Source organism: Battus philenor, unplaced genomic scaffold (assembly GCF_028537555.1).
Source record: "Battus philenor isolate CCGP_79_NKW_IND1 unplaced genomic scaffold, ilBatPhil1.0.hap1 SCAF_11, whole genome shotgun sequence".
In the NCBI taxonomy this organism is placed as follows: Eukaryota; Metazoa; Arthropoda; class Insecta; order Lepidoptera; family Papilionidae; genus Battus; species Battus philenor.
Genome location: NW_027181673.1, coordinates 13,367,814 through 13,384,701, shown reverse-complemented (window position 1 = coordinate 13,384,701; position 16,888 = coordinate 13,367,814). Strand labels below are relative to the sequence as shown.

The following is a 16,888-nucleotide window of genomic DNA, read 5'->3' as shown; positions in this document are numbered from 1 at the left end:
CGCTACAAGGTGCAGGCTTCCCCCAAAGATATCTATAGAGGATAAATTATCACCACGCTTGGCCATCGCAGTGTGGAGTTATGATTCGCAGAAGACGCTACCGCCCATCATCTTGATACTTCTTTGTGAGCAATCATTTATAATTAATGCACAAAATGTGAATTATATGTAACATATGATTTACGATCGCAAGTCTCTGTACTACTACTACCACTGCTATAAAATATGTGTTAGAAAAATTATTACGCAATAATAGTAATAAGATAGGGATGAACTTGAAGTCCACAAAAACGGAGGCAAAATAAAAAAAAACAATAGATTTCATATCACTGCAAGGCATAGGTTTCCTCCAAAAATCGCCGCGATGACTCCTGAAACTTGTTTAAAGTGGCAGTTGTCTGGGCGCATCGTTAGTGCAATGAACAGCCATTGTGGCAGGAAGTTTCTCAAGTGGCAGCCAAAGGCCGATAGACCCGGCATAGGTTACGGTTACATATTCAAGGTCGGGTGAAGTCATTGGAGGATCAAGGCAAATGATACCACTGCCATTAAACACTACTAAACCGTCCCAAAAATGCATCTAAACGTAACATTAAGTTTCGTAACCCTAATTTATCATCATGGTAGTATAAAAACACTTAAAACTATTCAACCGCGCGCGACACGTGACCATTATCGTTTCTAAAATAGTGAGCTAGAATCGAAATATAAAGTTATTTTCGCCTAATCTTTTACGACCACTGTTCGACGAGTTCATTGACCTCGGTGTTATTCATAAACAAGAAACATACGAAACAAAAATCGGTGTCAAACTTTGACTTTCTGATAAAATAACGTAAAATATATAAACGACCTAATTTCTGAATTCTTTGTTCAATACCTAGTGACGATAGCATTAAAATGCTGTTAATATTTTCATATTTCCTCTTTTGAAGCAGTAGTCAGACTATAAATAACAAAAACGTGTATTTTGAACCCACAACCTTCGGCGTTTTCAGTGCTACCGAAACAGCTGTACCGCGCCTTAACCGTTTGACTGCTATTGCGACGTAATTACTACTGCATTTGATTGTACTACCAGCCAGTAGGGCTGTTGGCATTCTAACAAAAAAAAAATAACTTAATGTAACATATTTCAGAGTGATCACTTTATACCGGGTGATTGGAAGTTAGTGTAAAAGTTTTAACGTTGAAAAATGACCATAACATTCACTCCTTAAAATCTTTTACATTTATAACCAATCAACCTGTATATAAATACCAGTGACTTATAGACAAAGAATAAAAAACGGTAACCAGCCATGCTGTCCGACCGCGTGCCTGTTGTAATTAACAATACTTATACGAGTGCATTACTTGCTCCCTTGTTGAGAATATAAATTACGTATTCCCTTGCTCGCCTTGTCGATATAAGATCAGGACTTTACTTATTACATTCTTTGCATTTTGCAGTCGTAAAACGAGTTAATGTTAATCATTCCATGTTTAACTCAGGGCTAAATGAGATGCAACTCTCGCTTATTCGATATGGACATTCCGGTTTTTGTGTTAGCTTAATATGGAAAACGACTTTATGACACCTTTTTATAACAAATGAAACTGATATTTATAGTTGTATTTGCGCAGGTAGATCTTAAAAACAGTTTCCTTTGTTAATTAATTAGTCATTCAATGAAGCCGCATCCATAATTCCTTAGCATCATATATCTAAGCAATTACGCATCCAATTATCTAATATGAGTGTACATTTATTCATATCAGCCAATATACGCCCACTGTAAGGCATATGCCTTCCCTTAAGATCGCTACCATTACGTCCTGGGGGGGGGAGCTAGTCATACTGCATCAGCCCCAACTACCATCAGTTGCACGAGCAATGTGCCCCGCCTACTGTCATCAAACAAGTAATTCTTCGAGACACTTCGGTTACATTGTCCTAGATACTTGGTGTTTTATTTTGAAATTAGAACGCGTTCGACACTATCTTCGATAGAATCGGCAAGATACATTGAGGAGGCATGTCGGACAGCCGTTGCAGCCCCTGTGGTACCTACCATAGCCAAGATTGGTGGCGGAAGTCTAAAATATACTTTTTGGTGTTTTATTCTTTTTTTAAAATTGTAATGTCTGTCATATTTATTGTCATATCAATTTACTTTAAGTGAATTACATAACATTATTCCTTCTGCTTTGAGGCCTTCTTATAAGATCCAACTTACGTAACCACGTCTCAACAAGTCATGTTGATGAGATATATCATCTAGCTGTTCCGACCGACTTACCACACTAGTTGTTGATCTATGGCATTGTTATAGAAAAAATAAAATTAAGTTACATATTTCAGACAGAACCTTTATAAAAAATTATTAAAAAAAAGTGTAAATCAAAACCTATATGTCAAATGCCAATGCAGATTTTAAGAATAAAAAAAAAAACATTCTTAATTCAAATATAATAAACCTTGTTAGTGTAAACTTATAGACATATGTATTTATAGACACGATGATTCATTCCCTGATCAGTCATTGGACCAACGAGCACGGCCGTGACCTTCGGAGGCGCGTAGACTCTTAAAGACCTGTCTAGCCAGCCCTTTGCTTATCGGAGTCATATAACATTCATTACAAACTGACACATAACTCGTATTTACGAACTATGAACATATGTATTTCTCGTATTACGGATGTTAATTTATATAAATCGTTTTAAACACAACTTGTTGTGTGTAAATAAAACTCTACTTCCTAAAAATTGATAAATAAATAATTATCTATATATACAAAAATGTCCTGTCAGTGTTATGTTTCCATATTCCTCTAAACCGGCTGGACCGATTTTAATCAAATTTCATATGTATATATTCAGAAGATCAGTGTATCAGTCGTAAACTATTGCTAAACTAAGTGGTTTGAACACTTGTTTTGATAATAGTGGCCCAAAAAAATTATGTTCTTTTTTTTCGACAAAATTTTTCATGTTTATTTTTATTGAATTTGACATTAAAAATAAAATACTCTAAATTTTCACAATTCTACTATCAACACTAATATTAGTTCTTCAATAATTATCTACTCTCGGCAGTTGATAATTGAACGCTTACTACATACACAGTACAGCGTTAAGGCATTAATATTGATTTAATAAAAGAAATGTTTAATGCTTTTTTATTTTTATATCCATCTTATTTCTATTTATGTTATCTTGAACCTATATTTTCTAGTTTTAAATAAAAAAAATAAAAGATATATTATTATACAAATCTTATCACAACCTTTTAGAATTTTTAATTGATTGAAATGTGTATATAACTTGGTTTGTTGTCAAACCAAGTTATATACACATTTCAATCAAACGTTGTTAAATTTCATTTGAAAAGAGCATCTGTTGAGTTTATACTGGCTCTTAGTAGATCAGCATACTAAGCCCGTGTTAGGTTGCTAACAGACCAACTCTGCTGATATTTTTATAATATCAAAAATAATTATTAATACGTACTAGAAGAAACATATTTAAAATTAGTTTTTTAATAATTTACAAGCCGAGTCTGCATTTTCGCTCCAATGGCATTTACTCTTTTACTAATCCTATTTATTATTAATTGCATTTTTTTGTACCTACAATTAATTATGTTTACTAACTTCATTTAAATTTTAACCACCTCCTATATTTATTTTTACACACACTCAACTCCAACAGTGTAAATATAAACCCAATTAGCTTTCTTGTGTTATCTACTTTCTACTATATTGTATTATATTTATTAAATTTATTATACCGTAATAAGTATCACACCTTATTTATTAAAGTATATATGCTATATCTATGTATGTTTGTGTATATGTACATTTTCACACATTTATACTGCCCATTTTACTTTTCTGTTTATTATTAAGAAACTATTTATATATATAACTATCAGATAAAAAAGTGTATATACATTATACCAAACTAGTTATGCTGTATATAGTAAACAGTTTAAGCAAAAACTTTAAATGAATAACCGTTACAATGAAAAACCAGGTAATTGATAAGATATCAGTAAGCATTATATAACTATACCTAATATTCAAGAGTGTATCAAAATTCAATTTAAAAGAAAAAAAAACTAGGTGGTACAGCTAATACAATTCAGTAATGACTCATGAGCCAGACAGATTATTAACAAAGGTTATTGTGTAATGCATGTAAAAAAACATGGCAGCCTTCCAACTTTTTCTATTAAAAAAAAGTATCAAAACTACTGAGTTTTGTCGTAAAAACCTAAAATTTACTCTATCCTACAATTTATTCTCTATAGTTCACACAAGGATATTGTTAAAAAAATATTTTAAACTATATAAACTTTAAAGAGTAATCTTGAAAACCTTCAAAATCATAACATATATGTAGTAGGTAAAAAATATATTCAAATGTAACAAATACATCATAAATTTAGAATCAATGTTTAAATAAATATGTTTCAAACATTATTTTCTGGTAGGCAAATTAAAAAGTAATAATTGTTTTAAAACTTTTGTTTGTGTAATATATCTAAACAAAGTATATTTCATTTTGATTTATTTATTACAGTAAAAATACCTGCCGAAGAGCTGGGTTATCTTGTGGATAAAGTCTAACTTACAATTTCAAGCCAAAGTTCAAGTCGAGACATTTTTTTTAAATCATGTCACATTATATTTGCTCACAAAAGATAAGATAGAACATATAAAAAGGAACTAGTCTATCTATGAATTAAATGAACTGAAGGAGAAGTAACAACTCCCAATCCACTCCAAGCGTGATGGTGGGTTTTTATCAGGATTCCGACTCTAAACTTGACTTTTACAAAAGTTGTAAATAATTAAGTAAAGGAATTCTAAGATATGCTTATCTTCACAACTCTCTTCATGCTTGAGAAATTACTTTAGTGTGAGCATCATCTCAAATTTTGACTGCACTAAATATTTTCAAATTATTGTATATGCCAACCTTGTTTTAAGTTTGATTCTATAAATTAAGAAAATGTGCAGGGTTTTGAACAAAATAAATGTTAAAGCAGTACTTGTTTTAACATTTTAGTTACAGATTATTTAATATAACATAGTATGATACTACCACATTATAATAAAAATGTTGACTTAGATAATGAAGGTAAAATTGATAGTTATAAAAAACTAATTAGCACAGAATATATTTCAAAAGCTATAAATAATTGATTGTTTTGTTAATGTGAAAATGTCAAAGCTAAAATATTAACATATCTAAATGTCAATAAATTTGAAATGGGCACATGAATATCCAAAGGCTTTGTTTTATCATATTATAATTATCATCCTCCATTTTATACACTTGTTTTAAATTAATACAGTTAGTTTTATGTGATATGTAATGTAGATATGGAGATATTTCTTGACATGGTATATTTTATTTTATGGCTAAGAAATTATAGAGACAGCAACAATGTTACTAAAACATAAATTTACAAAAGGAACTGCTTTTATAACCTCCTTGTGTAGTTTATCATTCTACTTAAACATTATCCATCTAAGTGGCCAAAACACAACCCGGAATTTTTCCCATTATAAGCTTTTTTGCATAATATCCAAGAATATATTTTTTATTTATTGTTATAAGCATAACATGACAAGTTTTTTGTAAATTCATATCTTAATATCTGTAATTTTTGTTACTCGATTATTGCTGCGTTCTGACTATCTAAAATATAAATAGGATAATAATAGGAAACAATGTAAAAAATTTTAAAATGCAATTTTTAGGAATACAAAGACGCATTAAAATATTATAACGCAGATATTTTATCTCTAATATACTAAAGTTGTTGTTAATTTATAAAAAAATACTTTAATCGATATCAATAAGACGATATAATAAAATACTTGGAAGTGCCATTCCATTTCGTTTGCAATTATTGGACCTTGCAAAGTGCACTATTGCCGATTAGTCATCAAACGTCATTCAAATGTACAATCAGACATTGATTAGAACAACATTAATAAAAACCAAAATTTAGACTTTACGGAATAATTTATTCATGGTGTATCACTTAATGCGCCTAAAAGACGAATAATAAATAGAACAAAAAATATTCCAAATGACTGGCAGATGCGGAAAATGGCGTTACAAGTTTAGTTTGACAAACACATTTACATTCATATAGGAATAACCGTTTACCAAAATATTTACTTAAGAGATTTGATAGATGGCTGCCAATTGTTCTAAACAATAATTAATTGGAATTTATTAAAAATAAACTTACCTTTCTAAATAATATTGACAGGAACACACAGCACTAGAAAAATCACTGTTATATCAATTGCAACAACATAGCAGTTTGAACTAGTGGTACAGGTAAAAAATATTTTGCTCGGCAAGGTTGGCGCTTCTACAAGATAACCACTTTCTTATTTTTGTCGATGGATTTATAACTCGATACTTAATCAGATTCGTACATATTTGATGATGTTAAGTGCTGTTTACCTTTACGTTTTTTACAGTTTTATCTTTATCGCTAAGCTGAAATAAAAATTATTTTTTTTTTCGAATCGTGCCAGTAAAGAGCAAGGAAGGATGGGCGGAGTTTAACCAGCATATATCTATTACTGTTTAATTATCCATTTTGATGGCAGTGGTGGCTCCTGACTTGGTTGACAATTTGAGACTCCGACTTACCCTCGACTACTTATACTTAAAACAATTGCCAAAAGACCATTTTATCAATTTTGCTATGACTGTTTAATAAAACGTTTGTTTATAGTAAAAAGTTTCGAATCAAGTAAAATAATACTTTGGGTTTTGACATTATCCGTTTTATTAATTGTATGAAAGGCATGCAATAACAGTTATTATTTTTAATTATTATAAAACGTCATTTTGGCTATGAAAAACCAAAAAAATATTTACTTTGGGTACTGGATCGTTTTTCTTGCAGCATGTAACTCTAATTTGAATTTAAAATGAGAATTTAATACTAGTTTAAATGAGGGGTCGATTAAATTCATTAGTTGCATTAATGAAAGGAAAAGATAAAGTTATGAATAAAATGTCATATACGTATTAGAATACAATACAATACAGCAATACGAAGCGTTCTTAAATGAACGTTACAGTCCTATTTCGGTGATATGTCTTTCGGCCAAACTCCGATGGTATAATGTCAAGGTACCCTATAATCTATGGTATTCTTCAAATAAAACTTGTAAGTTCAATTGTTTCAACTGTCAAGTTCCGCTACAGTACTGTAATTGTAGATTGTGTAGATAGGATTTTAGACATTTACTCATTAACACAAGTTGTAAGCGCTTACGTGAGATTTTCATCTGATTTCAGCCACCGCACAACTGATGTGCTGTAATTTGTGATAAAGTAAATACAAACATTGTAATGCATGAACAAATCTAACCATTTTTCTAAATACTATTGTGTTTGTTTAGAGCTTAAAATGACTAAGTCTCGCAATGTCTAATTTTGGTGTGGGGGTATATTTCTTGTCAGTTATTTGGTTCATCAGTCTAATGTTGTGTTGGGTATCTGTAAAAACGGGACATTTTATAGGAAAGGTGTCTGTTATAATTTCGTCCGCTCTGACAATAGTTTTAATTTTGTTGCCAAAAGAGGAACCCGGGAGTTCGCCGACTGCTGAATTTTATGACAAAACAATTGTTCCTCGTTACGTGATTCTTTCTTTGTTACTAATAAGCGTTGTTATTGGTGCTGTATTTTTGTTTATCGATACCTGCCTGACTCCTGTGGAAACTTATAAAGTCAAAAGTTTCGCTCTTAGGAATTAGTTTTTTATTTGGTAAGTTCAATTTGTATATTGTTGCGCGTTCCTGTAGCAAACTATTAGACCAGATAGATGTGGTCCTTTATAAGCTATGAAGTTTCTAACCTTAATAAATTAAAAAAAAATCTAAAACATAGTCACTGTATGTTTTTTGATACTGATATTTGATAATTTCTCAATATTTCTTATACATACATACATACATATATATATGTATATATATATATATATATATATATATATATATATATATATATATATATATATATATATTAATTCCTTATTCCGAAAAAAACTGATGAAGTTGTTCTCAAGTTGAATACAGTGCAAAAGTTTCCCAAAGGAAGCATTGATTAGTTTTAACATATATGGATATAAGATTCAATTTCAACTTATAGATAAAAGACCATGATAAATGTTTTTTTATTGATATTGATATCGAGTAAAACTTGCACTATAAATCTTCATTTCCTGGGACTGTTTAGTTACTAAAATAAAGTGGCCAGTATTAACTACATGTTAAGGACAATAATTAAGGAATTTGGTTTTGTTTTTTATATACAACATATCACACTGAATGCCATAGACAAATTATTGGAAAAACTTTTAAACTTTACATTTTTTATTTACTTTCATAGAATTTAAGTAAATCTTTTGTTTACTGTTCTAAATCCCTTATGCCTGAAACCTTCTAGATATATGTCTAAATGGTGCTCAAATGTTGCACCAAAGGACAATATGTAGTTATACTTGTAACAAGTTTGCTAGTACCATAGGTACACAGCACTGGTCTTAAGAAACTATACAGCAAGGGTGGCCAAGCACTTTGATAGTGCGAGACATTTTTTGAAATTTGAAATCTTTTGCGAGATGCAATTGAATATGCATTTAAAATGCATAAAAGAACATTATTTTCAAAATTCATATTTATGGAATATAGTGAGGAGGTTTTTTCTTTGAAAAATACAGTTTTCTCATTGTCATTATAGTTTTATTGGGTTTCAGATGGAATTGCACCCTATGTACTGGTTGCAAACTATACACTAAGTATCCTTATACTTTGTAAGGGCTTTGGTCACCATCAATACAAGCCTAATTTTCTCGGTATCCTTGAGTGGTTATTATGTTATATATTTCACTTTATTAGAAGACCTCCTAAAGTTGAGTTCCTAGAGGTCTACTCTCCACAGAGTGACTGCATGTATGGCTTTCAGAGACAAAACATTAATTTTTTTTAACATTAATCTAACTGGAAACACTGACTCATTTCAAATTTTAAGTCCATATCTAAAAACATCTTAATGAATTTGGCTGCTAAACTTTAACACACTAAACTGCTTATTCAGTGGTTCTTTTATAAATATCATTATTTTCATCATATCATTTATATTGATCACTTGTGAGTCATGAGAAGCATGCAAGAAGAATCAAATTAGATTCAACCTGGAATCAGATTACACTCCCCTTAATAGCATTTTTCAACTTATAATTATACAGTTCAAAAAATGCTCCGGTCTGTGAAGAGCCAATAACAAACTTAGTTGGGATTATGTTGTAACTTACAAATATCCTTAATATAGTAATTTAGATATCGCCAAAAATTAATTCTTTCTTTTATTCTTCTTGTTTATGATTGTACCAAGCATGAAGATGAGAAGTTAATAAGTCATATGTTAATATTCTATAATTATCTTCTCTGTCATGTGATGAAATAAAAGCTTGATAAAATCTATGCAGATACTTGATACTATAACTACATGTAATAAATTGACAGTGTTTAATGAGCATTTAAATAGTTATCTTTATCAAGGCTTCCCGAGATTTGTTATTGTGGTAGATTATATTATTTTATTTTCAGAAGCCTTTTACTGTTATGCTTTATAAAATTATATACATTTGCATGCTTTAATTTTAGTATTAGTCAAGTTTTTCTTAAAGTTGAAAGAATTTCACATTATGAATATGGGGCAAACACTTTTAAACTATATATGAATGCAAAAAGGCTATTACTTATGTTAGTACACAGTCAGACAGGGAAAAATTGGAAACAATAATTCATTTTAGTATGTAGTGATTCATATTTTGAAAACACTTTTTCTTATTTTTATTACATTATTTATTATTTCTGAAACCACTAAGTTTGGATGGGGTTTACCATAAATAAATTGCCTGAAAATGAGCTATACATTCACACCTTTAAAGCTTTTACACATATTTCCAATTGCCCTGTATAACATGAAACACACAGACAGTCAACATTATAATTCAATTTTATCTGTTATGTATGTACATATTCATGTTATTATTACATGAATTTCATAGGTTTCCATATTTTTATAAACTATTGTTTCATTTTCAAAAATGTGCCATAGCAATAATGTTGACTTTCCATAGAGCAAAATTTTATGTATTTTCATGAAGACAGAGTTACCTAACATCTCTACTTTTAAACCCGCTGTTATCCTTATAACAAAAACCTCACTAGGAGGTGATACTTCCTCATAGGATAGCTATGTTATTTGAATATGGTGTATTTCATAATATACTTGATATATTTTAAATGGTGTATATTTTTCCAGGGACAATGAATAATGCCATAAGCAAGGGGCTGCGCACCCCGATAAGGTGTCTAGCAAATTTGAGGAGAGCCAAGGAGATATCAACCTCCTTAGTTCACAATGAGACAATATTTGTTAAGAATAATGAAGAATTTGTAAATAAGGTATTTGTACAATCTTAATGCGTTGTTGTTAATTGCCTTCATAATAATGGGTTGGGGAGAAAGATATCTATTATTTTTCTGTAAAATTCAAGATTTAATTTAACATGTTTTGGATTGTCCGATTTGGGTTAAATATGCAATATGTTCTATTATTTGATACCATTTTAAAAATAGCTTCATAATGGCTCTTTCATTGAGGTCTTGATCCTTATTGGCGAACAACTGGTAAACTATTTTCGAAATCTACTTTTGATCCCAATTTTTAACTCAAGAAGTTTTTTATTAGTGGGACTAGAAAGTAATGTCGTTTCTACACATGTTCAGGATTGATTGTCATTTGATAGCTCATTACTTACTTGGAAGACGTGTACTAGATGGCAAAAGGTTGCTGATAACGTAAGTAAATATATTAGAAATAGAAATAAAAATTTGTTAAAAATATTGTCGCGTGAATTTAACTTACGAAAGCGACATTACTTTCCGGACCCCTCAATACATTGCATTTTCGCCATTACTTAAGGAAATCTGTAAAGTTTACCGAATGTTTTTTTAGTTGACATATATTATTTATACTCCTAACTCGTAACTAAACGGACCCAAACATAAAGCAGCATTTTCTTTTTGTTTAATGGAATCAGGCGTTACCTTGCGGAAGTCCATCCTAAGTAAGAAAAGGACCAATATTTAGCCACTTCCACACACACACACACACACACACACACACACTAGAACGTATTATCCACAGCAGGATCGAAGCAGCAGTTGAACCCCACCTAGCTAACTCACAGTATGGGTTCAGAAAAGGCCGGTCTACGCTAGACGCTATAGAGCAAGTAGTCAATATAGCAAAACTAGCAGTGTCTGGGAAAAGATGGAAGAGAGGCTCGATAAAATACTGCCTGGTTGCCACCTTGGACATTAAAAACGCCTTTAACTCAGCAAAATGGGAGGTTATCATGGGGGCACTTAGCTCACTGAATGTACCTCTATACCTACGTAAAATAGTCGCTAGTTACTTCTCTGATAGGGTCCTCATATACACTACGGAAATCGGGACGGAGGAGTACAAAGTCACTGGAGGCGTCCCACAGGGGTCAGTACTAGGGCCACTTTTGTGGAACGCTATGTACGATGGACTCCTAAAGAAACATCTACCCAGCGAAACTAAACTCGTCGCATTCGCTGATGATCTAGCAGTCGTTATAGTAGCGAAACACGTGGAGGAAGTGAAGTGGGCATTTGAAAGATCCTTCCAAATAATCACCCTGTGGATGAGGTCAGTCGGACTAGAACTGGCTGAGCAGAAGACGGAAGCAGTGCTCATTACTGGCAGGAGAGTTGCGGAGACCATTACACTCAATGTCGGCAGCTGTGAAATCGCAACTCAACCAGCTATACGGTACCTTGGAGTAATGATCGACCATAGGCTAAACTTTAAAGATCAGGCTGAGAGAGCAGCAGCGAAAGCGTCTCTGGTGACAGCTAAACTCTGCCGACTCATGCCTAATGTCGGAGGTCCCAAGCAAAACAGAAGGAAGTTATTAGCGTCGGTGACTACGTCAGTGCTTATGTACGGAGTACCCATATGGTCCGACGCACTGAGCAAACAGGAGTCCCGACGGAAAATCGCCTCTGTTTATAGAGTCAGCACTCTACGGGTAGCTAGCGCCTTTCGTACAGTATCGGAGGATGCGGCATGCGTGATAGCAGGTATGGTTCCTGTTGCGCTTCTTGCAGACGAAAGAACTGATCTGTACCGTAGCAAAAAAAGCAAATCAGACCCAACTTCAGCTGAACTTAGAATTCGGGGAAGACTGAAAAGCTTGCAACAGTGGCAATCGTTCTGGGATAAGTCGACGAAAGGAAAATGGACGCGTAAGCTAATACCAAACCTAGAGCCATGGGTGAACCGGGATCATGGAGAGTTGAACTACTACCTGACTCAGATGCTATCCGGCCACGGCTGTTACCGAGCGTATCTCCATAGGTTCAAATACGAAGATTCCCCTGACTGTCCTAATTGTGTCGGAATGATTGAAGATGCAGAGCATGTCTTTTACGTCTGCCCCCGATTTAACGAAGCCAGGAGGTCTTGGGAAGAAGGCTCTGATAGCTACAATGCTATCCTCGCCTTCGGCCTGGGAACTTACGAGCGCGTACTGTACGACGGTGCTGAAGGAGTTGCGAAAAATAGAGCAGGAGCGGAGGAAGTTGGCCTGAACAGCCACTCTATCAGAGAAAGCTGCGGCTAAATCCCCCCCGCGAAGTAATGCCTAACGGCCATGCCGTGGGGACCAGGGATACCGAAGAGAGGATTGTTTTTAGTCGGTATTAATCTAGATCGAGTCCGACATACGGGGCACCAACATCAGGCCCTATGATACGTAAAAGTATTTTTAAACCTCTATAAAAAAAAACACACACACACACACACACACACAGAGAACAAACACAGAGTCTCTGTGTTTGGCACTAATCGGCGTAACATAACTCCTGAAGATGCCCCATGGAGGGGTGAAACACATGTTGAGTGATTTGACGGTGGCAGTTTTGTAGTTCGCATTGTTTGCTGCATGCGCATTTGTCAGCGGGCTGACGGGCGGTGCACTTTGTTGCACGACTATCACTGCATGTGCGGAAGTTGCTAAATATTGGTCCTTTTCTTACTTTTCTTTTTGTGTAATGTCATCTTAAAAACTAGCATAAATTTGTAATTGTTTGAAAGGTACTTTACGAGATATTGGTCACTAGCCATCTACCAAAAAAAATATGGTTTTCTTTTTATCCACCCTAATATATATGCCAGAGGTAGCCAAGCCGTGGCTCGCGAGGCACATACGGCTCTTTGAACGATTAATTTGGGCTCCGATTGATTGTCGTATAATTTCAATATATAAATTTATATAACTTATGTCTGCTACTGGAAAACTGGAAAATCGAAACAAATTACTTAAACACTTTACCATAAAAATTAATATTTGTTTTCTATCTGTTCCTGCAGACATTTTACTAAGTTATTGGCCCAATGCAATAGAAAAAAATTTGTAACATATTTCAAAATGACCACCTTTATAACACCTGAATGGAAATAGATGTAAAAGGTTATTGCTGACAAATAAGGCATACATTCATACCCTATTTCAAAGGGTATTACTTTATATAAAATAAAAATAGGTGTTGAAACTTTTACATCTATAATAAATCACCCTGAATACATATTTTTTTTACATGGTTATTTTATTTTATTCTGAAACAGGTGATGAACAATGATAAGCCAGTGATAGTAAATTTCCATGCGGACTGGTGCGAGCCGTGCAAGATCCTCACGCCCAAGCTTAAGGAGCTGATTGAGCCACTGGACAACTTGCATCTAGCCATTGTAGATGTTGAGGACAATGCTGACCTGGTGCACACATTCGAGGTAACATGCTATAATAAATTTATTGTGCAGTGGTCACCTAATAGACTGTGCCTTAAGGAAGTGGTACTCATATAATACATGTATTTATTTATTGATATAATTAAACAGTAACAAAGGCCATCCTGAAGTCGTAAAACTTACAAAATATGTACCAATTTGCATTGCTTACAAGTGAAAAACGGCTCATGCCATCTCTGTTCTAATAGCGAGGAAATTATAGGGTTTATTCGGTAATAAAATCATTTTTTACACTTCCAATACTGCAGTCATACATTATTATAGCCTAAAAACTTAGCGTTTGATTTGAAAATTATTGAATATTACTAAAGAGAATTAGTTATTATGAAAAAAGGGGTGTTAATATCTCTTTTTCTTGCAAAAGTTTATAGAATACTGGATGGTACATATTATATATGTACCATCCAGTATTCTATAAACTTGTTGTCTACATGGATCAGTTTGTTGATGCCATAACTCTACAATGCATATAGTGTTGAGAATGTGTCATTATGTACAATATTGTTGTACAAAATACTTACCATTGATTAGTTATATCATGCCAAAAAAATTCTTTTGATGTCTTGATGTGGTGAAAATATTAGTTCATACCGATTCTTCTCTCTTTCAATTGTTGGTCATAATATTATCTTCAATTTTCCTCTTGATTGATTTTCTCTTATCAACAACACAATGATTTGATATATCAGCATAATGAGCCATTTCGTTGGGATAATATTGATTCTGGGTTTGGGGTATTAGAAGTAATATGTGTGTATTCCTCTCATTTGGTTTGAATTCTACATCCAGGCCCACCATGCATTATTAGTTGGGAATGTGTAACAGTTCCTGCCTTGCAATTGTCACGTCCTTGGGTTGGGGATAGGGAAAAGCCAACTAGCCAAAAATACGTCTTTTAATGTTCTAGAGTTCGGACAACGAAACTGGCAGCAATTCTGCCCACAGCAGCTCTTTACTGCTCTCACTATTATGAGTCTTCAAGCTTTTCACTTCTCTTCAGAATGTAGACTGATTTAAAATGCTACAGTGTCAGCTTTTATAGTCATTATCCATATTGAATCGAGTCTTCTAGCATGTAAAAATTTTAATATTTAAAAGTTTGAAATTAATGACATTGTCAATTTTTTTGCAAGCTAACTGTAGTATAAAACCTCTGCAGATGTTACAAAATTATAATTTAGATATCTCATCCTTATGATAAATATATACATATATATATATATATATATATATATATATATATATATTAACTTCTATTGTATATATATATACATAAAATAGAAGTTAGTATATTGACGTTTTTTGCCTTTGTGACAGTATTTTTCATCTGAAGTCTCCAATATATGTTGTTCATCTCTATCTGGTAAAAGACCAAATTTTTATAAATTCTTTCTTCTTTTAAGGTGAAAGCAGTACCCGCTGTGATAGCAGTGAAGAATGGCCTCATTGTAGATAAATTTATTGGCCTAGTAGATGCTGATATGATAACCAATCTTATAGAAAAGATGGCCGGTAAGAAGAAAACTTAGACTCGGTTAGCATAATTTTTAAAAATCAATGTGGCTACCAGTATATCAAGCATGTTTTAGTTATCACAATGAAATTATTTGTTTTATATTTAAAGTACTATATTGTTATGTTGAAACTTTGAAGCTTTTAGGTATTTTATGATGTTGAAAATGAAGAGAGGTATTAGGCTAGAAAAGTCCATGTTTGGGTAGACGGTAACAGGTTATATCCTTAAAGACTGAGTGGAAGTCATAACAATTGTCCAAAATTATAGCTTTTTTCTGTTAATAAATTTCATATATAATTACTTATGATATTAAATATTTAAAGTTCCTTTCAATGCTTGCTATATAACATGTTTATATTTAAACATAAATTACTTTAAGATTCTTAACAGAAGCGCTTGCCAAATATTACATTGTTTTCAAATTGAAATGTAATTATCTATTAAGCGATAAGAATGTTTTACCATCATTACAAAATTGCTTTTTAAATTAACTTTGTTTTAAACAAGCTTATTGTGGGACACAACGACAGACAACCATGTTAAAGTCTTCAGAAGGTACTTGATACAAGCCACTTCCAACTAATCCTGTTGAAAATCTATTGGACGGGCTTATATCTAGTTGTGAAACTTCTATGGTTGAAATGATGGTTAACTGAATTTCTATATACACGACATGTAAATATCTTTTAAGTGATTTTCGTATGTTACTGATCTTCGAATATTGACTCAGACCGGCAGCATTAGTGTTTATATTGTAGTGTTGTTACAATTAAAACTACTTGTGTTTACATAATTGCATAAATAGAATGCAGATTGTAGATCATTAAAATTCAAATTTCATATGGCTCTCAATATAAATATTGGTTAAGAAACATTTAATACTTTTTATTTTGTGTAAAATTAGAACAAAGTGCCCATGGTAAAACCTGGTCCTATGGTCTATGTGTATAACAATAATTTAATTTACCCAGTTAAATAAATAAAAAAATATTTTAGTTAAATCATATATAATAGAGGGTCGACCACAACCCTCTTGCCATATTTAAGAGGCGAAAATATTAGTGCTATGTAGTTAATTAAAATAGACAGAGATAGTCCTTGAGAAGAATTCATATACTATATGATATACCGGCATTTGATTTGGCTCATCGGATTTATAAATCTTAAAAATAGATTTATATACTAAACTTAATAACTATGATGATAACATACATAGCAAGGTATTAGCACTATTACCGACGCTCTACCTAGCCAGCATATGCCATTAGTCTCACTCTTTGGCCCCATGTGCCTAATCAAATGCCGCGTAAAATACCTCGCCACTTTGCTTATATTTTTTTTATAAATTATGTGTGTTCAGTTTTTGAAACAATGTTTCACTTTCATTGCAGTTACTGTAACTTTTTTTTTCTACCAACCTACCAAATT

At 32.5% G+C, this 16,888-nt stretch overlaps 2 protein-coding genes across 2 annotated transcripts in view; one reads left to right on the top strand and one right to left on the bottom strand.

The window, feature by feature from the left end:
* Positions 1 to 6,337, bottom strand: part of Klc (kinesin light chain) — an 89,921-nt gene extending 83,584 nt beyond the window's left edge. Inside the window, exon 1 of the mRNA XM_068771430.1 lies at positions 6,257 to 6,337. The gene's annotated coding sequence lies outside the window, so the exon portion shown is untranslated. The remainder of the gene's footprint in view (positions 1 to 6,256) is intronic.
* Positions 6,338 to 7,379: 1,042 nt separating this feature from the next.
* LOC137929464 (thioredoxin, mitochondrial) lies at positions 7,380 to 16,467 on the top strand. The gene is made up of 4 exons (XM_068772432.1): positions 7,380 to 7,798; positions 10,363 to 10,505; positions 13,762 to 13,926; positions 15,348 to 16,467. The coding sequence occupies exons 2-4, from the start codon at positions 10,368 to 10,370 to the stop codon at positions 15,471 to 15,473; spliced, it is 429 nt and encodes a 142-aa protein (XP_068628533.1). The 5' UTR covers positions 7,380 to 7,798; positions 10,363 to 10,367; the 3' UTR covers positions 15,474 to 16,467.
* The last annotated feature ends 421 nt before the right edge of the window (positions 16,468 to 16,888 follow it).